Source organism: Chanodichthys erythropterus, chromosome 16 (genome assembly GCF_024489055.1).
Source record: "Chanodichthys erythropterus isolate Z2021 chromosome 16, ASM2448905v1, whole genome shotgun sequence".
Lineage (NCBI taxonomy): Eukaryota > Metazoa > Chordata > Actinopteri > Cypriniformes > Xenocyprididae > Chanodichthys > Chanodichthys erythropterus.
Genome location: NC_090236.1, coordinates 20,635,388 through 20,657,613, shown reverse-complemented (window position 1 = coordinate 20,657,613; position 22,226 = coordinate 20,635,388). Strand labels below are relative to the sequence as shown.

The window sequence follows — 22,226 nt, the reverse complement described above, 5'->3', positions numbered from 1 at the left end:
AAATGAAACAACAAATACACACAACACAATGTTATTTTCCATTATATATTTATACCGAACTAAATAGTCACAGAGAGAGAGATAGCGATAAGATACTGAGAGTATGACCAATAGGAGAATAACCAACGACAAAATGGACAGGGGTCCTCGTAAGACCGACTACAGCGAATCAAGAAGCTGAGTTTTGACTGACAGACAGACGTTAACTGCACAGGCTTTAAAGTAGACCACTCACTTCTCTCCACTGGATCTATTCATTACAGCACTCGAACAAACACATACAGGTAACTACATTTCACATTTTGCATATTTTTGTAATTAGCCTTTTTAATTCATCCACAAATCTTGAGGAGAGGGAAGGAGGGAAACATAGTATATTTATAAGACAGTAAAAGCTGGTCCCTCTGGTCAGTGGCTCATTAGCAGCGCGTCTCGTAGATTCCGCTGCGTCCAATGTACCGCACCCATTTAATCACATCGTGGTCACTGTAGTTCAGTTTTGACTCGAACACCTTCAGGTAACGCACCTTCAACCCCGAGGGTGCAAACGGAACCTGAGACAGAGGAAAATAACATGAAATACAACAGAAATGTGTACCGTGAGTACAAAATTGGATACGTCAGACAAACTACTACGTTGCATAAAATGTAAGACAATACAAATGAAAATATAAAAATATGAAAAATGTCTAGTTTTAACATCTAATGTTTGTACTTGCCTCCCCAAAAAGGTGACTGATATTCAAATATTAATTAATTCAACAGTTACATATGAGCTTATTGAGAAAACAAATTAATGTTTTAGGAAACATTTCAAAATAAGGTTCCATATGTTGACGTTAGTTAACATGGACTAACAATTAAAAACACTTCTAAAGCATTATTAATTTTAGTTCATGTTAATTTCAACATATTATTTCTAACATTTTCTAATATTATTTGACCTGAGCAACAATAACCAGTTGTATTTTTATTAACAAAAATGTATAAATACTGTAAATGTATTGATCATTGTTAATGAATTAACTAATGTTAACTAATTAGACCTTATTGTAAAAAAATTGCCATATTTTATTAGAAGTAAATAGATATTTGTTTTAAACTGTATCCAAACTATATTCAAATTTTAGTTAAGCTAAAAATAGCACAGCAAACCTCATAAAAATATTGAAATGTCAATTGATTCAACCTTGTTACTCAGCATAATGATAAAAAAGCTAATATTTAATTAGCAATTTAATTGAATTACAAGTTAATAGATGGTTTTACTTTTACATTTTTAATCTAAGTTTATATTTATTGCTAAATTAAATCACACAAAAAAGGTTTTAAACTGTATCCAAACATGTCCAAATATTAGTAAACCTCATAAAATAAAATTATGTAAAATAAAAACACTTAAGAACCACCTTTTCGCTGACCACTTGAAAGGAAAAAAAAAGTAGGAGAAAAAATGATTGAGACATTACTTTGTACTATTACACTTACCTCAAAATTCATGGAAATGGGTGGACGGGCCCACTTCTTCTTATCATTAGTGGGCAGCAGCTCAATCTCAGCACTGATCTGAGACTCCTTCATTCCTGCCATGCGCTTGATCCTGAGCAGAGAGACAGACAGGATGACATGAATACATGCGCACAAGCACCGAAAGCAGAGAAATGCGAAGACGGTGACACTCACTTCCACACAATGGCGTTCTCACTGGCCTTGTATTTGGCTTTTCCTTTCATACAGATCACCTGCACTCCACTAGTGTTCAGAGGTGTTGGAATGCGCACCTGTTGAAACATTCACCACACACGTCATCTGACAAACTCTTTTACAAACGAAAATAGTCTTGTGTGTGCAAATACATAATGTTAAGTCTACAATAGGGCTGTCACGGTATCAGATTTTTCAGTCTTTGTGGCCAAATGAATTTACGATAACGATATTTTGCAGAAAAAAAAAAGCTCAGTCAAACAGAAATTATATTATTTTGTAGTAATATATATATTGATAAAGGCCATGTCGATTGGCATTGCATTATACTTATATATTATCACTTTGAAAATATCCAAGATAAAACAGATAAAACATAATAGTGTCACAATGGTGTGTTAATTCATTTCATGTTCAAATAGTCAGAATGTCTCTATCTGCATTTTATTCAGCTACAGCATTCACTGGACGTCTTAGTCCATATTAGAAATTTCCTGGAACTTATTACTCATGAGTCTCACTTGTGGACTTTCTGCAGGAGGGCGCCCTCCGGCTTTGAGTATGAATGAAACAAATTACATGTGAGAGTTTAGCGCTCCATAATGCTCACATCGTCCTATTGTGGGTAAAAATAGAAAAAAAAAATACTGCTCTCTAAAGATAGTTGAAGCAAACATATAATAATCCATAAGTTTTTATCCGAATAAGCATACTTTTGGACTAAAAGCCCATAGGGGTGTAAATATAAAACACAAAAAGGCATCAGCAGGTAACAGGTTAATATGTAACATTTCCAGCATCTGGCATCATTTACAGTGGCCAAATCTGCAAGATATCGGAAGTGGAAATGGGTGAAGAGGTTGGTATTATTGCCCCCTTTTGCACACACTGTTGTTCGGCAGGTCCTGCAGACTGGGCTGATTAACGAGTCATTTTTGCGGAATCCAAAAAGCGTCCATGCTGGCGAGCTCACTTTATTGGAGTGCGGGTAGAGTGTCTCATCTGTCATATCCGATGACAAGTTTTTACGAGGCAGTAGCAGCTGCACGCTGTGACTGCTTGTGTTTATGACAAATTGCAATCAGCGTAAAGGTGCAATATCGCCACCTACTGTAAGTTGGGATGTCAACCAAATACTATTGCTGTATAATTCACGTGCCATATTATCATTCATGTACTATTTATTTGAAATATTATGGTTATCACCAATACCGGCGTATTGCGATACCCCTAATTAACATGATAACGATATTTCAATTATATATCAGTATATCGTGACACCCCTACTTAACTTTCTTTTTTTTTAACTTACCTCTATTTTCTGTGCCAGGAGTGAGGGCTTGAAATTAGATTTGATGACAACTTTGACCTCCAGCTTTGTGCGTCCAACCTCCCGGACCAGTGGAATGACCCGGAAGGGCAGAATTATGTCCTTAGTGGTGCGATACCTGCACACACAGATCGAGGATGTGTTAAGACAAAATCAAGACTCTGCAGTGTGAAGACAGACTGAAGCTGAACTAACCTCATGAGCTCATATTCCCCATCAGGAGGGATGAAGCTGATGCTGCGCTCAGAGTCGAACTTGCTGAGACGCACGCACTGATGGAAAGTGCAGTCGTCGATGGCTATGGACTGCTTCCCACTGGTAGACAAACCAAGATGTTGAGTGTTTGATATAATAGAACATTAAGATATTTGACAAAAGCAGCAAATACTAGAACAGGGGTGACCAAACCCAGTCCTGGAGGGCCACTGTCCAGCAGAGTTTAGCTCCAACCTCAACACACTAGAAGTTTCTAGTATAACTAGTAAGACCTTGATTAGCTGGTTCAAGTGTGTTGAATTGGGGTTGGAGCTGAACTCTGCAGGACAGTGGCCCTCCAGGAATGAGTTTAGACACCCCTGTACTAGAATAAACTGTACAAACAATGAAATCATCACTGACAAAATATAATCAAAGTGAAATCATATAAAACCACTTAATGCTAAAAATGTTCTACTTCGAAAAACTAGGGATGGACTGAAAGTTTTATTCACAATTTTGATTATCACCGATACCATATTATCTACCAATATTTAACCTACACCACTATTCAAAAACTTGGGGTCAGTAAGATTTTATTTTTTCTGGAAAAATTAATAATTAAAATCAGTAAGGATGCAACTGAAGTTGCTCAGAAATGACAGTAAATACATTTATAATGTTACAAAAAATGTCTATTTCAAATAAATACTATTAATCTGTTCATCCTGAAAAAAAAAATGGTTTCATGGTAAAAGAAAAGGCAGTTTTAACACTGATAATAATAAATGTTTTTAGCAGCAAATCATCATATGAGAATGATTTCTAAGGATCATGTGACACTGAAGAATGGAATAAATTACATTTTAAAATATATTCAAATAGAAATTTTAAATTGAAACAATATACACAATATTACTGTTTTCACTGTGAATATTGAATAAATAAATGCATCCTTGGTGCCTAGTATCAGAGATTCTTAAATAAAAACTTAGCAACTGCAAACTTTTGAATGGTAGTGTATTTTTGCTTTGTCTGTTGTTTAAAAAGTTTTAAAATTAAGTCTTCTATTTAGATGCTTAAATTAAAATCAGTCATCAAAACATCTATTAATGTTCTTATGTTACTTGGTATTGAGAAAAAAAAAAGAAAGAAAGAAAGAAAGAAAGAAAAAAAAAAAAAAAGAGTAGCTAGATGGAATTGAAAATAATAATTTTTTAAACATTTAACGATATTGGCCAATATATTAAGCATCCTTACTAAAAACCAAATAAAATAAATAAGAATAGTAATGAGACACTCATATGTTCTGCAGATTGACACCACAACAAACATAAAACTGAACACAGAAATGTAAATATACAATACCTTCCCCCTAACTCACTGTGGGAGCACAGAGAAAAAGAGACGCAACAAAAACAGACAGCTTCAAAAATCAAAATAAAACCACACACTTTACAATCAAACATGTTTTAAAAATTCTGGATTGAGAAACAAAATCCAGACAAAAGACAAACAAAATTTTCAAAGCAAACAAAGAGAGGAGACAGACAAGCCAAACAACTGCATGAACATGAAGCACTTTGAAACCTTTTCCCAGGGTCATCAGTAGTTCCTCCTTTCCCCTGTTTGTCAATGACAATTTTGTCATTCATGCCAAACTTGCATTCAGGCATTCCACTCAGGTAGCTCTTCATCACCACACGACCGGAGACGTGAGCGCTCAGGACTTGACCTGTCAGGATGACACGCAGTAGTGTGTGGATGGTTTGACAATAATAACTGAAACACACAGTCCTGAGACATCAGTTAATGCTGTCTTACCCTGTGGAGACATGAGCAGGTTGACACTCTCCAGCACATCCAGGAAGAGCTCGTTGCGGCGGTACTTGATGCCTTCACGACGCCAACCGATCTGACCAGTCACCTGGCTGGTGATCTGAGACTGCTCCTCCTTAGTCTGAGGACAATAATGGACCATCAAAGACAGTTCAGGAAGATTGTGGTTTAAACACGTTTGGGGGCCACTAGCATTCTAATGTAATCTGAAAAAACTTAAAATAGAAAACAATTACATACCTGATGCTGCAGTCAGACATCCAGAAAGGCATGAAACACAGAAACAGTTTATATTAGAATCTGCACAGATAATATGGACAGTTCTAAAAATATATATATATATATATATATCAAACAGCATAACAAGCTGCTTTGTACAGCTAAAAATAAAGTGAACAACAATGGAAGTGTATAAGTTACTAGTATACCGTAGCCAGACCTTCAGACCGACAGAAGAAGGTCTAGACTCCATTGCAGCTTTCATTGGCCAATTACTGCCCAAGACGACATCTGACTGACGTGTAAAGCAACCAATTACAGTTTGTTTTGTTCCGCGACATGTTTAAGGGTGTGAAAATGTAAATTCGATGTGCTAAGTGATGACAGACCGGTGTGCATCTAATAAATTATTCATTCAAGAAGGTTTGTGCAAGTTTACTGCAACAATTACACTGCAAACTTCACATACTTTTGAAAATCCAGCGTTTAGTTGATCCTGATAAGCGCTCATTGTCTCAGTTGTTAACAAGACGGTTTTCCACTTCCATGAGTGGGTTTGGCGTCACGACAGCTTTGTTTTCACGTGGACTGTTAAAGAATGCAACACACATGTCTCCCAAATATTCTGGAGAATTCAACTAATCAGATGACAATTTCAAAACTCCTGAAGTGTTTCCCATTTTGTGTGCTTTATAGAACAGACTTTTAACCAGCGGTCTGTGGGCGTGACATCTGAGGCTGAGATTAACAAGATACTACAAGTTGTACTGCAAGCTGGCAGTGCCCTTGCTACAAAACGGATAACAAAACATCTTTTTTTTCCTTTTAAATGGCTACATTTATCATGCTTGTTAAATAATTTTTGATTAGATTGAAAATCAGTTCACTAAATAATGTTAAATTCACTGACTGATTCATTTCCACTAATAAGATACAGATGGCCATGCCCACTTTTACATTAAAAAAGGTGATTATGTACATGCATATTTATCCAATTCAAATGTAAACATTTGGTTTTCTGTAACATTTGATTGCAAAAAACTCTGGTTGTCAACTTGTCAGCTAGGTAAAATGAGAATGATCATGATATCTGTATTTACAGCATTTACATTATTTTATATGTTGTTTAAGAACTTAAAATTTGATGAAAACAAAATATTTGTTTACGATAATACTACAATAATAGTATAATACTTAATACTAATACCTTTAACACACACACACACACACACACACATGTATATATATAATGAAAGTCAGTCGTAGTAAGACTGAGTACATGTGTGTGAATGAAAGGGAGGGAAGTGGAACAGTAAGATTACAGGGTGAAGAAGGTACATGAGTTTAAGTACTTGGGCTCAACAGTCCAGAGTAATGGAGAGTGTGGGAAGGAGGTGGAGAAGCAAGTGCAAGCAGGTTGGAATGGGTGGAGAAAGGTGTCGGGAGTTCTGTGTGATAGGAAAATATCAGCGAGAATCAAGGGGAAGGTGTACAAGACCGTGGTGAAACCGGCCATGCTGTATGGTTTAGAGATGGTGTCACTGAGGAAGAGACAGGAGTCAGAGTTGGAGGTAGCAGAGCTGAAGATGTTGAGGTTCTCTTTGGGAGTGTCAAGGTTGGACAGAATTAGGAAAGAATACATCAGAGGGACAGCTCATGTTGGACGTTTGGGGGACAAAGTTAGAGAGGCCAGATTAAGATGGTTTGGACATGTTCAGAGGAGGGATAGTGAGTATATTGGTAGGAGAATGTTGGACATGGAGCTGCCAGGCAGGAGGCAAAGAGGAAGGCCAAAGAGGAGGTATATGGATGTAATAAATGAGGATATGAAGAAAGTGGATGCAAGTGTTGAGGATGCAGAAGATAGGGATAGGTGCAGAGAGATGATTCGCTGTGGCGACCCCTGAAGGGAGAAGCCGAAAGAAGAAGCAGAAACATATACATGTGTGCATGTAATATATATACATACACACAGTACTGTGCAAAAGTCTTAGGCACGTCAGTATTTTCACCCCCCAAAAAAGTTAAGCCAGTTATTTATATCTTTTGCTGTAGTGCGTCAATAGGAAATATCCGTTCACATTTCCAAACATTCATTAAATGAAATCATGCCACACAAGTCCTACAGTAGCATCATTCAATTCATATGAACATCAAAAATATGAAACTAGTAAAAGAGCTTCTTCTTGCCTGGCCTTTGATGCCCTGCTGGGTAATAAAAGTCTTCAGTGCTCCAGTCTCTGAGTTCTGTGGGTATCCAAAGTCTAGGATCTCTGCAAACACAAAGACATAAATGAATCATTATTCTGGAATGAGACACTTAACACCTCAACAACTGTTTTAAATAGACTTTGTCTCCATGCATCTCATTTTGGTAACCTTTTAATTTTTTCAGCTGGAGGACAAGGATTTCTGGACAGCTTATGGTTTAGGAAGCACCTTACCACAAACAGTGGATGACTGCCAGGAAAGCATGCCATTTAGAGGAGGGCGAGTTTGGTTTGAGGTAGTGCGGTTAACACAGGCAGGAGGATCAGATATAACTGAGAGAACAGTGTCAGGAAATGATTCCCATGTTTCTGAAACAGCCTTACCATCCAGCAACTCGTAGATAAGCACAAAGTTGTTCTTGATATTCTCCTCACTGATCTTCCCAAAGTAGGCCGTCATGACGTCACACATCTTGTACAGGAACTCGAACACCATTGCAGCGTTGACATTCTGTTTGGTGACAGCAGCCAGCCAGATGTTGGAGCGTTTGACGTGGAAAAAGCTGGTGCGAGCGATGTTGGTGACAGGAGAGCGCACCTGCTGGCGGGCGTGGATCACGTTCACGCGGAACGCATCCACAGCGTTGCGCCTGTGGAGAAGGAAGGATAAGAACGTGAGGTCAAGAAAGAGATAATAGAGTTGGGAAGGAAGAGTGAGCACATGGTCACCATCTGCCAGTAAACCCTTTAAGACAAACATATTTCTTCAGTCTGCGAACAAAGCATTAAATACTTGACTGGATATTCCCTGCTGATTCAAACCTTTAGGAACCTCAAGTTACAAGACCTTTAGACAAAAGAGCGGTCTAAAACAAACAAAAGAGAACTATACAAAGATTCCAATAAAACTTCCTCTTTTTCTTTGCAATTTCATTTCTTTTTTAAATTAATTTTCCTGCCAGATATTTTACTCCATCTGCTGCAACCGATTCAATAAATAAAAGCCAAAATGAATGAAAAGGTTAATGAATAAAATGTTTTGTTTCATGTGTAGACAAACATTTCCTTCAGAAAAGGTGCATAATTTCTCAAAATATCCAACATACACAAACCCAGAAATGACCAAGATTGTCATCTCATGCCTGAGTGCAATCAAAGGGAAAGGGCATCATGGTAAACCTGCTGCTGGTGCACTTGCATATCTTCACAATATTTGATTGACTGAAGTATGTCAGGTGACATGCTTGAAGTAGAGCTGGGCAATACATCATATGAATATTTAAGAATATATCAAATATTATGTTATAGATGATTAACAAACAAATGGTTATTATTGAAAATTTACAAGCTTTTTTGGGGCCGTAAACCTAAGTTTCCCAAAAACCATGCAAGTAGGAACGTTTCATGCCCACTACTAGTGCCTCAATTTTTGAGAATATTGTCTGAGAACATGTCAATGTTGTTTTTGTTTAAAGTTTGAATAATTTATACAAATAAGTTTTTTTTTTTTTTTTCATTTGAATATATCCGTTGAAAACAATAATTCAAGGTTTCAACGAAATGTACATGGAATTTATAAGTCTTTTTACTTTTCTAAATCTTTTTTAATGGTTATAAAGATAGATGGACAGACATAAAATTATTGGATGGATGGATGGATGGATGGCTGGGCAGATAGATTGATCGATCAAAATCTATGTTCTTTGTTCATATTGCCCCTTTAAGCAAACACAAAAAGGTTGAGATACATTATTAAAAGGCCTATTTTAGCTATATTGCCCAACCCTAGATTGGGGGTCACTGGTGACATGCGTCAGAGTGGTTGGTTGGTTGTTTGTCAGGGTCTAAAAACATGCTTGGTCATTGTTTATAGTAGGAGCGCTTACCTACTGCTACAGTAGCCACAATGAACATGGAGAAAAACAGTACAAAGAGCATGAGGGGAATAATGACAAGGAAAGAGGAGAAAGGCAAACATGGGGTGCATGTGTAAATGGACAACAGTAATGCAAACACACACCAATTAAATCTTTATGAGAACATTTGATATGGGGTTTTATAAAGAGAGAGAGAGGGAAAAAAAACAATACTTCCCCATTTATGGTTACAAAAAATGAAATTTAGTTTGTCATGATGATGGAATGGAGCAATGTTTCCTGCTTTCTAACATCCTGTCATCTTTCCTCTTCCCTAACAGGATAAACCCAATGATTTGGAGTTTAAACCCTGCTGAGCACGCATAATGAAAATAAGACCAGTATTTTTACATATAACAAAAAAAATGTAAATATTTCTAACTTAAGAAATAAATAGATTCAGCGTTTGCCTGTGCAAATATCAGTAGGTAGTCATCATTGCTAGGGTGTTCTGAGCAGTTTTTAGTGGTTGTTGTGTCTTCTGGATGGCTGTTTACTGGCCTGTCCCCAGATAATATGGTTTTGAGAAACACAGAAAATCAAGTCCTTGAAATCAGAAGCAGTTTCAAGAGCATTTTCCACCCATGATGAACTCACTCACCCTATGTCATCGCGGTAGACGCGGGAGATCAGCACCTCCCCTTTATGGTTATAGATGAACAGTCCTCCAATCATGGTGGCTGCCCCTCAGACCTCACATTCCATGGTGGGCTCTCACTCCTATATTTCGCAGGACAATGAAAATGAACATGAAGCTCACTGGCTGGTTATAGAAGAGCTCTGTGAGACCTTGATAAGATTTGAGAGGCATCCAGCCCTACAAGTGAGACTAGATAAAGCAGTCAGGATGGTTTAGTCTCAACGGTTTGGGCTTCTGTGACAACCCAAATAATATAGCTTAGGAGATAAAATGACTTACTGATTCTAAAAGAAATGAATTCACCCATGTTAAAATCACATAATAATAAAATACTGAAAACTGAAAAGGTGTATCTGTTGGTGCATGACTAGACAGACTAAATGACCTGTTTTTCAATCACAAAAGGTCGTGATGTATTAAAAAACGCGAGATTTTGTAAATATAAGTGTTTGTTCTGCAAACATTGTAACGGCAAATGATGTTAGTATTCAGTCAATGTACAGGCGCTTAACAGGAAGTGTCCGTCCAGTGTGGTTTAATCGCGGCATAATTAGTACAAGATGTCTGCCAACTGAAAGACATGTTCCATTGAACATTCGTGCTTTTAAATCGTCAACTGCGCGTTCTTCATTTCGTAACTAATATTAATTATTCAAATGCACGAAGAGTCATTAATAGTAAGTGAGCTCGTGAATAGCTCTATTCCTTCCCTCGAGACATGTATCGAAATTTCACCGATCATTTCGATGATGAAACCAATTCTTCCGGGCTTAAATACAAACACTTCTGTCCTCGGGTATTTTCAGTTTAAAAATGTGACCATACCTACTTAATATCCGCACGAATAGGCGCGGAATGGACCGTTCCCTCTCCGACTGTGGTAATTTTTTTGGGATCTGATGGATTAGCGGGACACTAGCAGCAATCCCTCCCTCGGCCAGGAAGTCAGCTGACAGCGTTGACAGTGCGCATGCGTACTACAATCGACAACGCAACCTAATATTTTGCATTTCCGTTTGTTTAAGCAAAAAGATAGAATGCGTCTATATTATTTAAATTTATTATTGTATAAATAATTATACTATATTCCTTTCTGTATTTATGCTAAATAAAAAAAAACAGGTCATGAATATTAATAACGTAAAGTGACGTTGCTTAGTAACCTCACTGAAGCACCCAATAACCGAACTAATTAATATTTATGAGCCAAGTCGTCGTCGTAGTACAATGCGGATACTGGCGTGATGTGAATAACTGCTCTCAAGTCTCAATGTCAGAAAACAGGTCATGGACCAACACAGTTGTAGACAGAGATGTTTGATCAAAATTACCGCATGCATCAGCTCACGTGAAATAAGAGTGTCTTACTTCATCGGTCAGAATCATCACAACTGCTGCAAATTCGACGTAACATGCCTGTATCCATCATTAATTCTGAAAGCGAGCTTTTAATATTTATATCCAGATTATAAATAGAACTATATCCTAATATTCAGGCAGGACAAGAGATCACATGCATGCCTCTGTATTTAGCTAATTCATTTACCAATTACTTACTTTTTTCAGTAGCCTAGGCTACTTCTGATAATACATTTGATAAATGTAGGCTAATATAAAAATATCTGATCATTTGCTGCTGGGCCTACTATATATTTGACTTTATTTTAAACATAAATATGCCGAAATGACGAAAATATTAGTATTCTGGACAACACAAGTTCATGCAGCAAGTAGGTTGATGCTGCTGGGACACAATTAACAAAGGCTTTCTTGTCTTAATTCAAATGATTCTGCTCATAAATTTTGTATCAGCCTACGCACATTTGTTTCATTCCTCTTGTATGAAAAAAAAATGTATTGTATATCTTGGAAAAACTTTTCATAAGCCTATATTAAACTATTTTATTTTACATGTTTTTACATTTCTGTTTAGCATATGGTTAATGACAAAAAGAGAACAGAAAAATCAGATAAACATTTAAATTTGATGACGTGACCAACAGTGACGTCAGGGATGTGATGTAGTGAAAAGATGCTCTGGCTGGTGGATTGAGCGAGCGCGCATTCAGAGATTCACCTCAGCATCACAAGATGGGCAACGTTCAAGTGAGTTAAAGTTTCCTTTTCTCACTTTTCGCAGTTTCTTTCACTACAGATAACGAAACTGATTATTATTGGGTTGCTACGGATGCAACATATTGCGTAGACTAAATAAATAGGTTTATGCGCAGACGAGTTTAGGTTGAAACTTTGATGTTTTATTTTGATGCTTTAACAGTTTTTCCATAAGTGTTTTGTCGTTTTTTTTTTTTTTTTTTTTTTTTTTTTTTACCATATATTAATTTTATATTTACTATTAGCCTATTTTGTTGTATTTTACTGTGATTTGAGCAGTAGTTTATACTCTTGTCAGAGGAAGAGGAATGTTTATCAAAGAATAACTGTTTTGTTATCAATAAGTGGACATTGTTGTTATGGCAGTGGGCGAGGCAGAGGAAGGCTTACTCTGTTCCTGTCCTTGCCCAGAGATCCCATGACTCAGCTGTGTGTTGGATACAGAACCCCTCCCCCTACAGACTACTGCATTGTGATCTAATTTACCAAACCCTTGAAAAACATCCTGATCACATCTTTGTACAATATAAAAGGAATTAGTTGTTTAACTTATTTCAAAATCAGATGTAAATTTCATTTTAAACTGTTGTATAGTCTAACTGCATAACACATGATTTTTCTTACACAACCTTTATTTCAGCCCACAATAACTCCCTTTGAGGACTTTGATGTGGTGGCAGACATCAAGGCAATCCGTAAGGCCTGCAAAGGAATGGGTAGGTTGAATAAAAATAATGATGTAAAACACTGACATAAATAATTGGTGTTTGCCTTTTTTTTACTTGCAATATGATGAAATATGATGTAGTACTTTTAAAGTCTGCATGAAACAGTATTTGTGACCAACTTTACTTCAGTGTTATGATTTATTTCAGAGTGAAACAGAATATAGAACAAGAAAAAATAGAGGGCGGGGCTTGATTTTAAAGTCCTCTTCGCCATCTTATTTTTTATGGATTATTGCAGTGTTTATTATAAATGATTTACACATGCTGTAATGATTCATCACTAGAGCGGGGATCCATTTGCATGCTTTATTGTTACAATATCGAAGTCAGACAGGCTGGGTCAAACAGGGACAGCAGAGACAGGCAGAATCAGAATCAGAATACAGGCAATGGTCAGTTCAGGCAGATATCACTCACAAACGGTAGACAAGGCAGGGGTCAAGACAGGCAGTGATGGTTTCTTTGGAAACGGGAGACAACAGGTAATCAGACAGGATATAAACGCTCAGAAACGTAGACCAGGGTAAGGATGGGAATGAGAGTCTTTTATAGTCCAGGTAATGGGTAACAGCTGGCAGGGTAATTAGTCCGAGGCAGAGGCTTATGGGAAATGTAGTGCTGTGTGGGTGTGAGTGTGTTAGTATTCCGGTGAAGGCTCCCTCCGATGGCCAGAGGAGGGAATCATGGAGTTCGTCTCTGTGATACATGCATAATATTATTTTCAACATAATTTTTAATCAAAATAACTTCCCCTTCCTCTTGCAGCAACATTGTTTTTCTCTTCTCTGATGATGTGTTTGTTGGCGCGAGGGTGGTACAACCTGTCACTCACATGACATCACAGCAATAGCAAACCACAACCATCCAATCAATTTCCAATTGACAAAATCAAGTCCCGCCCTACATTTTTCTTGTCTAAGAAGACATTTCACTCGGATGTATGTTACAATAAAGAAGCAAAGATGATCAAAACTACTGTTTCATGCTGACTTTAATCATTAACTAAAAGTATGTTTACACGACAACAATGTACTAAAAATAGAAAATTTGTCAAAATGATCCCCGTTTACACAGATCCACGAAAACAACTAAAACCGCTGTGTTATTCGATGTTACTTTGTAAAGAAACACTATGCGCCTATAGACTGAACACATAATATGCATGGGCATGATGTCAACATTGTCATAAATTGGTGTTTTAGTAGCTTGGTATCGTTTTTAAAACTTGCACTTCGAAACACGTTTTCAAAATAATCCGTTAGCCCTTAAAGAAAGTTTTTTTTAATTTTTTATCTTAAGGTATGTTTACACGACAAAGATTTACCAAAAATGGAAAAGTTTTTTCTTTGTACAGATGACAACATTTTTAAAACTATCCCCGTTCACACGGATCTGCAAAAATGACTAAAAAATGACTAAGATCCGTAAAAGAATGCATATGTGCGCAGGCACGTAGTCTTTCTTTACAAAGTGACATCGCCAACTACAACTCTGGCATGCATAATGCAGCGTTTTTAGACGTTTGTGCGGATCCATGTAAACAGGGATAGTTTTGGAAATGTCATCTGTACAAAGAATAAAACTTTACATTAATAATATTAATTGTATTAAATGTATTAATAAAACAGCATTTTTAGTTGTTTTAATGGATCCGTGTGAATGGGGATCGTTTTGACAGTGTTGTCATCTGTATGCGAAACTTTTCAAAAATGCAAAATTTTTGTAGTACATTGCTGTTGTGTAAACTTACCGTTAAAGGGTTAGTTCAACCAAAATTGAAAATTCTGTCATTTATTACTCACCCTCATGTTGTTCCACACCCGTAAAACCTCCATTCATCTTCGGAACACAAATTAAGATATTTTTGATAAAAGCTGATGGCTCAGTGAGGCCTCTATTGCCAGCAAGACAATTAACACTTTCAGTGCCCAGAAAGCTACTAAAGACGTATTTAAAGCAGTTCATGTGACTACAGTGGTTCAACCTTAATGTTATGAAGCGACAAGAATACTTTTTATGTGTCCAAAAACTAAATAACAACTTTATTCAACAATACCTATTGATGGGTGATTTCAGAACACTGCTTCGTGAAGCATCGAAGCTTTACAAATCTTTTGTTTCGAATCAGTGGTTCAGAGCGCGTATTTACGTGTCTTTAGTAGCTTCTGGGCATTGAAAGTGTTAATTGTCTTGCTGGCAATAGAGGCCTCACTAAGCCATTGGATTTTCTGAAAAATATCTTAATTTGTGTTCTGAAGATGAATGAAGGTCTTACGGGTGTGGAACAACATGAGGGTGAGTAATAAATGACAGAAATGTATTTTTAGGTGAACTAACCCTTTAACTTGATGGAGGAATAACTGACATTATAATGTATGAGCTCATCTGCTATTGTTCACAGGAACGGATGAAGAGACCATCATTTCCATTCTAGCAAACCGCTCTGCAGTCCAGAGGATGGAGATTAAACAAGCCTACTTTGAAAAATATGACGATGTGAGTCAGATCTTTGAAATATCAGTCAAATGACAAAATAGTCCATACTTAATCAGTGTTATCATGATAACTGAAATTGTGTTTTTGTGAAAAGTAAAATATTTAAATTGATCTAATTTGGTGGAAATATAGTTTGTGTAAATCTAAATTTAAAGTGGCTTATAAGAACAAACATTTTATTCTCCAATACACAAGCCATAGACCAATGGTTTTTAATTTTCCTCTCCACACATCAAATTAGACTGCATTATGTAACTGGAGTAGTTTCTACCATTATGCTTTCACCCTTTTAAAAATCATCCAGAGCTCATGGATAACTGGAGTATTGTACTGAACCATAGATGTTCTTCATATCACTCTTTACTTTGGATAAAATCCCTGGAAAAACACTATATGAGAACATAAAAAACTTTTATTTGATATTTTAAAATTTAAAACATTTACTTCATATCATAATTTATTGATAGACTGAACCAATATACATCTATTTGAGTCTGGTTTCCGGTTTGTTTTTTCGGTCTTTGTCAAGGAGTTGGAGGAAGTCTTGAAGAATGAACTCACAGGAAGCTTTGAGAAAGCAATTATTGCCATGCTGGACCCACCCCACATCTTCATGGCTAAAGAATTGAGGAGAGCCATGAAGGGTGCTGGGACAGATGAGGACGTGCTGGTGGAGATCCTCTGCACCAGCACCAATCAGGTTATTCATTATTTACATCATTACTTATTAGATTGGAAGAATAGTCACCAAATTTCAAGCATGAAAATCTGAAAAAAGAAAAAGAAATCATTACTTGATTGTAAGCATTATTTACAAAATAGATATTTTTTCTTTAACAGGACATTTTGAATTGCAAAGAGGCATATATGCAAGGTAAGCTTTGATCAGATACAAAAAAAGTATGATCTCATGAGTTATAAAGAGACATGATTTATTGTTGGCTCATTATTTACACTATGAAGTGCTGTGTGTGATGCTAATATTATTAGTAATAAAATAATGCATTATTGTAGTCATGTAACAGATCTTTTGATCATCAGTGCATGAGCGAGATCTGGAGGCTGATATTGAAGGTGACACTAGTGGTGATGTGAGGAATCTTCTAGTTTCTCTCCTACAGGTAAAATACGAGTAATGAGTTCATATCCAATGAGTTTGATATTTATAGTATTTAGCTATTATTTGTACTGATAGGAAGAATGTAGAAGGGGTGTTCAGTTGGGTCTGAGGCCACACATTTTCCTAATTCAATACCATTTTTTCCATCACAAATTAGTACTTTATGAGCATAACAAGACTATAGCTACGTCCAAACTTAGCTGACTTGTTGCCTTGCTGCCCTATCAGACAGTGACTCAGCAGGCAGCATTTGCGCATGAAAGTACCTCACAAAACTGCTTTTTGACAGACTTTTGAGGCAGCACAACGGTTTAATGATCTACAGCAAAACAGAGCAAATTTGAGTGATAACTAAGTGAATATTTAAATACTACATTTCTAATTTCTCGCTAGAAATAACATAAACAGTGGATAACATTGGCTAAAAACATACATTTACACACAAGCTAACCACCAATCTCAACTTTCAGATGCCATTTTTTAAATTTAGCTCTACCGTCACAGAATGGAAAGCATAGGATTGTGGGATATCAAAGGCAGTTAAGGATACATCTATGCTGCCTTCAAAAATAGATCAGATGAAGGTATCTCAGGAGACAGGAAGTGAAGCTAACATTAGATTCGGACATGCCTTGATGCCTTCTTACCTTGGAATGCTTCCTCTGAAGGCAGCATTTATAATTTCGGATGCAGCCTGTGATAGTCATGAAAACTTGCATTCCATTCCATCACCACTGACTGATAAGATCAAGGCTTTGGTTCACTGGAATATGAATGGTGCAGAATTCCATTCCTAATTTTTGTGTTTGCATGCTACAGTATCTGCATGTTATAGTGCAATATGAGCAAAGAAAAATGTGTCAAACCTTCACCTGCAGGCCAGCAGGGATGAGTCTTATGAAGTGGATGAAGATCTGGCAGAACAGGATGCAACATCTTTGTTTGAGGTGAGGTTTACCCTGCTGTTAAAACTCTGATGTAAGTAGTTTAAAATTAGTTTCTTTAAGCACATTATTATTGGGTTGCCAAGTCCATGATCTTCATACAGAATTGGCATTCTTATAAAAGGTTTCCACAGGATTATTATATTATATTATATTATATTATATTATATTATATTATATTATATTATATTATATTATATTATATTATATTATATTATATTATATTATATTATATTATATTATATTATATTATATTATACATTTAACTCCCTTAAGCCTGCCCTGCCTTACTTTGTGTATACTATCAGTGTTGGTATCGTTAAAGGGATAGTTCACCCAAAAATGAAAATTTTATGTTTATCTGCTTACCCCCATTGCATCCAAGATGTAGGTGACTTTGTTTCTTCAGTAGAACACAAATGATGATTTTTTTACTCCAACCATTGCCGTCTGTCAGTCAAATAATGCTAGTGGATGGGAACTTCTACTATAAGAGTAAATAAAACTTGCATAGACAAATCCAAATTAAACCCTGCGGCTTGTGACGACACATTGATGTCCTAAGACACGAAACGATTGGTTTGTGCGAGAAACCAAACAGTATTTATAAAAATTTTTACCTCTAATACACCACTATGTCCAACTGCATTCAGCACTCGCTTCGTAAGGTCTGATCGTGCTCTGACAACGGCAGTGATGTCTCGCTCTCATTGAAGTATATGCGCGAGACATTACTGCCGTTGTCAGAGTGCGATCAGACCTTACTAAGGAGTGCTGAACGCAGTTGGACATAGTGGTGTTTTAGAGGTAAAAAATTATATAAATACTGTTCGGTTTACTGTTCGGTTTATCGTTTAATTTGGACTTGTCTATGCAAGTTTTACTTACTCTTATAGTAGAAGTTACCTTCCACTAGCATTATTTGACTGACAGACGGCAACGGTTGGAGTTAAAAATCATCATTTGTGTTCTACTGAAGAAACAAAGTGATCTACATCTTGGATGCGCTGAGGGTAAGCAGATAAACATCAAATTTTCATTTTTGGGTGAACTATCCCTTTAACTAAAACTGTCAAAAATCATTTTGGTAATTGAAATAAGGCTGAAATAAAATTAAATATTGGATGAAAAACCTATACTACAGCTAAATAAAATTAAAACTGAAATAAAAATAAATGAAAGCTAAATAGAAATATTTAAAGAAAAACAACTACATAAAAAACGGTTACTACCACCCAGTGACAGCTTTTGTACTTTTTATTTCTGAGAGTATATCATATTTTGTGTTTTGGTATTGGGAAGCTTTTGGTCTTTATTGGTCATTGGGCTGGTTTTTGACTATTTTCGATTGGTTATTTGACTATCTTTGTCAAACAGACCTGGCAACCCTAGTTATTTTGTTGATTGAATGATTGAATGACTATGTGGTTGGTTTTCAACAGGCAGGTGAAGGACGCTTCGGAACAGATGAGTCCACTTTCAGCAACATCCTCACTCACAGGAACTACCTACAGCTTCAGGCCACCTTCAAGATATATGAAACTGTACGGTCAAACGGCAGCTATGCCCATCACTGCTTTACAAGGACCATTTCAACATTCTTTCTGAGTTTCTGGTTTCTCTTTTGTTTTCTTTCCATAGCTCTCTGGAACAGATATCCTGGATGCTATAGACAGTGAGGCTACAGGAACATTAAAGGACTGTTACATCACTCTGGGTAACTATAACCATCCAAACTATTCAAAACCCTGAAAAGCCCTTAGGAAATTTGTTCTTTCTTTTGAATCAAAGAATCATATTGCTGTTCAAAGTAGTGACCGTAAGCTACTATGAAAGGATAGGGCAATTTGATAGCCTTTTCTACTCGCAACACGCATCATACTGTGATTTGTTTCTGTTTGAACAGTGCGATGTGCTAAAAACCCGCAGCTATATTTTGCCCGTCGTCTGAACGCTGCCATGAAAGGAGCTGGAACAGATGAGGACACGCTTATACGTATTATTGTGGGACGCTCTGAGGTAGAGATAATTCTTGGCTTGATAACACAATGAATACAAAGACACTTTTTATGGAAATACTGGAAAGAATTATTCTATTTTCCTTTCCATGTTCACGATCACATCTAGGTGGATTTGGAGACCATCAAAGACATGTACCTGGAGAAATATGATGTTACCCTAAAGGATGCCCTGAACTCAGAGTGCGGCGGTGACTTCAAGCGCCTCCTAATAGAAATACTTCACTGAATCACCGTCAGGTGGAGCCAATAACTAACAATAACTGCTGAAAGAATCATCTTACAACACTGCCTGAAAATAGATACTTAGGATCACCTTTCTGTACAAGGGAGCACATTCGCTCATTTTTGTCATTGGTGCAATTTAGGAATTGGGTAAGAAATCATTATAATCACATGATTACTGCCATAACACTTTCTTATAACTAAAGAGCTGCTCAGTTTGACAGTTTTAGAGTTTTTATTGCAGTAAATTTGACTTCTGCATTAACTACAAACGTGCCTTGAGAAAGTCATGAGTAACAGCTCAGTATTCCATCATCCATGATGATTCTTTTACAGGACAAACCATGATGCACAAAGTGTGATCCTTCATTTAAATCTTTTCACATGGAATCTTTGTATCTATATACCAGATATGTAGGTGTTTGGCTGACGTCTTTAGTACTTACAAATATTGTACCAGTTACATATTAATATTAAAAGCAGCTAGATTAAGTGCTTAGTATTTCAGTCTTTGATAATGCTTTTTATCACTGGGCATTTATTTTTTTGAACAGTAGTATATTACAGTATACAGTGGTGACTGTTAATATTGTAAAGCAGCACTGTCAACCTGTTATTGCAATGCTTCAGAATATATCTGTTTTTAATATGAAAAGGATTGTGGGTAGAAGAAATTGATTAATATCAGCGATATTAGAGACCACTAGTGGCCAGTGAATATTAAGTGTGCATTATCAATAAAGCATGTTGAATTAGACTAAACACACTCTTGTTGTGGGTTCTTTTATAAAATATAAAAATAATAAAATAAATAAAATAAAAATAATAATTTTGATTCATCTTAATCTTTATTTTTACTTATTCATTCTTTGAGACCAGGGATTGTAAAAGATAGCATAGAGGTCAGCGATCATAAAAATATACATTCTTCTTAAAAAAAAATGCAAAGTTAAAAAAAAATACGAACATTATATATTTGATTATATATTTGCATGATATAAATGTTTGTTAATACTACGAATGAAAGTTTTGAAAGTATGAAAGTATTACTAAGAAAATGTAGGGTAACACTTTATTTCAATGGTCCACTTTAGACATTCTACTAACTAAAAGTTACTTTGCAACTTCATGTTAACTACCTTTTATTATAGTATTAGTAGACTGTCTGCTTAAAATCTGCTAGCACTTTATTTTGACGGTCCCCCAACAGTCTACTGAAATAAGTAACTTTATAACTACATGTCAAGTACTAACTCAAACCCTAACACATTACCATAACCATAACAGTTTACTAATACTTTAATGATAGTTAGTTGACTTGCAAAACGTGTATGGATGCACACAGTGCTGTAAATGTTATTTTCATTACCTTAGTTACGTTACGTAAATTCACAAATGAAAAATTCTGCTTCATGCTATTTCCAACTTATATGACTTTCCTTCCAACTAACATAATACTCCATTGACTGTCAAAAAAAAAACTTATTTTGTGTTACACAGAAGAGAGAAAATAATGCAGGGATGGAATGACATGAGAGTTTTGGATGAACCTTTGAAACTTTGAAAGCTTCTACTCTCTGATACATCATCTAAAATTCTATAATATTTGAATAATTAAATAATCAGCTCTCAGCCTTACAGGTTCACCAAACCCTTAGTGCATAGGAATAGTGTAAAAATAAGCTTTAACCTCCCCCAATGATCATTAAACACTTCCAGATGTTCTACTTCAAATCAAGTACAGGCTTCAACACAACAGTAGTATTATCACATCCTCTAACACCAAACACCTGTACTGTCACTTCACCAGACATTTTAACCCTTGCACTGAGAGAAGGCCACAGGGTTCACGTCATCTGTCCTGACAGAGCAAAACAGACTCTTGACTTACATTTCTCATGTTAGCATCTAAATCTCTACACATTATGTTGTGTATAATCGTGTACTAAGACCGACGGAAAATAAAAAGTTGTGATTTTCTAGGCTGATATGGCTAGGAACTATACTCTCATTCAGGCGTAATAATCAAGGAACTTCGCTGCCGTATCATGGCTGCAGCAGTGCAATGATATTACGCAGCGTCTCTCACAAACGTCTCCATGGTTGCAAGGCACGTTCCCTGTGCAAGCAGGGGCTCACAGGCGCTGCGTAATATCATTGTACTGCTGCAGCCATGATACGGCAGCGAAGTTCCTTGATTATTACGCCTGAATGAGAGTATAGTTCCTAGCCATATCAGCCTAGAAAATCACAACTTTTTATTTTCCGTCGGTCTTAGTACACGATTTAACTACAGAAGAGTCAAGTTTTAAATAGGAAAAATATCAAAACTCTTTGGTCATTTTTAAGCGCAATGCTAACGGTCTAATCAGATTCAATGAACTATGCTAAGCTATGCTAAAAGTGGTACCGCCAGAACCGGAGATTGGCTGAATGGGCCTATTTTCAAAAAAAGTGGAGCGTTCCTTTAAGCTAGGCATCTAACCCCCAATCTCTCCCTGGGTGCTGCAGCAAGATGGCTGCCCAC

At 36.4% G+C, this 22,226-nt stretch overlaps 2 protein-coding genes across 3 annotated transcripts; one reads left to right on the top strand and one right to left on the bottom strand.

Moving 5' to 3' along the window:
* Positions 1 to 31: 31 nt before the first annotated feature.
* ap2m1a (adaptor related protein complex 2 subunit mu 1a) lies at positions 32 to 11,013 on the bottom strand. Its single transcript, XM_067363769.1, has 12 exons — positions 10,879 to 11,013; positions 10,015 to 10,133; positions 7,882 to 8,147; positions 7,478 to 7,560; positions 5,309 to 5,314; positions 5,054 to 5,189; positions 4,820 to 4,964; positions 3,230 to 3,349; positions 3,017 to 3,152; positions 1,684 to 1,781; positions 1,489 to 1,600; positions 32 to 554 (listed from the first exon to the last, which is right to left on the bottom strand). The coding sequence occupies exons 2-12, from the start codon at positions 10,086 to 10,088 to the stop codon at positions 420 to 422; spliced, it is 1,311 nt and encodes a 436-aa protein (XP_067219870.1). The 5' UTR covers positions 10,089 to 10,133; positions 10,879 to 11,013; the 3' UTR covers positions 32 to 419.
* A 1,030-nt stretch (positions 11,014 to 12,043) lies between these two features.
* On the top strand, positions 12,044 to 20,472 carry anxa13l (annexin A13, like). 2 transcript variants are annotated; one of them, XM_067363768.1, is made up of 11 exons: positions 12,044 to 12,159; positions 12,809 to 12,884; positions 15,298 to 15,392; positions 15,925 to 16,092; positions 16,233 to 16,266; positions 16,434 to 16,513; positions 17,391 to 17,459; positions 18,899 to 19,000; positions 19,098 to 19,173; positions 19,363 to 19,475; positions 19,584 to 20,472. In XM_067363768.1, exons 1-11 carry the CDS (start codon positions 12,145 to 12,147, stop codon positions 19,701 to 19,703), a joined length of 948 nt encoding a protein of 315 aa, XP_067219869.1. In that variant the 5' UTR covers positions 12,044 to 12,144; the 3' UTR covers positions 19,704 to 20,472. The 2 variants fall into 2 exon arrangements, with proteins under 2 accessions (XP_067219869.1, XP_067219868.1); XM_067363767.1 differs by having other exon boundaries at positions 15,922 to 16,092.
* The last annotated feature ends 1,754 nt before the right edge of the window (positions 20,473 to 22,226 follow it).

Coding starts and splice junctions, on each gene's coding strand:
- anxa13l (XM_067363767.1), top strand. Junction 12,885..15,297: donor TAAGGCCTGCAAAGGAATGG/GTAGGTTGAATA, acceptor TATTGTTCACAG/GAACGGATGAAGAGACCATC. Junction 16,093..16,232: donor TCTGCACCAGCACCAATCAG/GTTATTCATTAT, acceptor TTTCTTTAACAG/GACATTTTGAATTGCAAAGA.
- ap2m1a (XM_067363769.1), bottom strand. CDS start 10,088: ATGATTGGAGGACTGTTCATCTATAACCATAAAGGGGAGGTGCTGATC. Junction 8,148..10,014: donor GTCTACCGCGATGACATAGG/GTGAGTGAGTTC, acceptor CCTTCTCCACAG/GCGCAACGCTGTGGATGCGT. Junction 3,153..3,229: donor GGGGAATATGAGCTCATGAG/GTTAGTTCAGCT, acceptor CTGTGTGTGCAG/GTATCGCACCACTAAGGACA.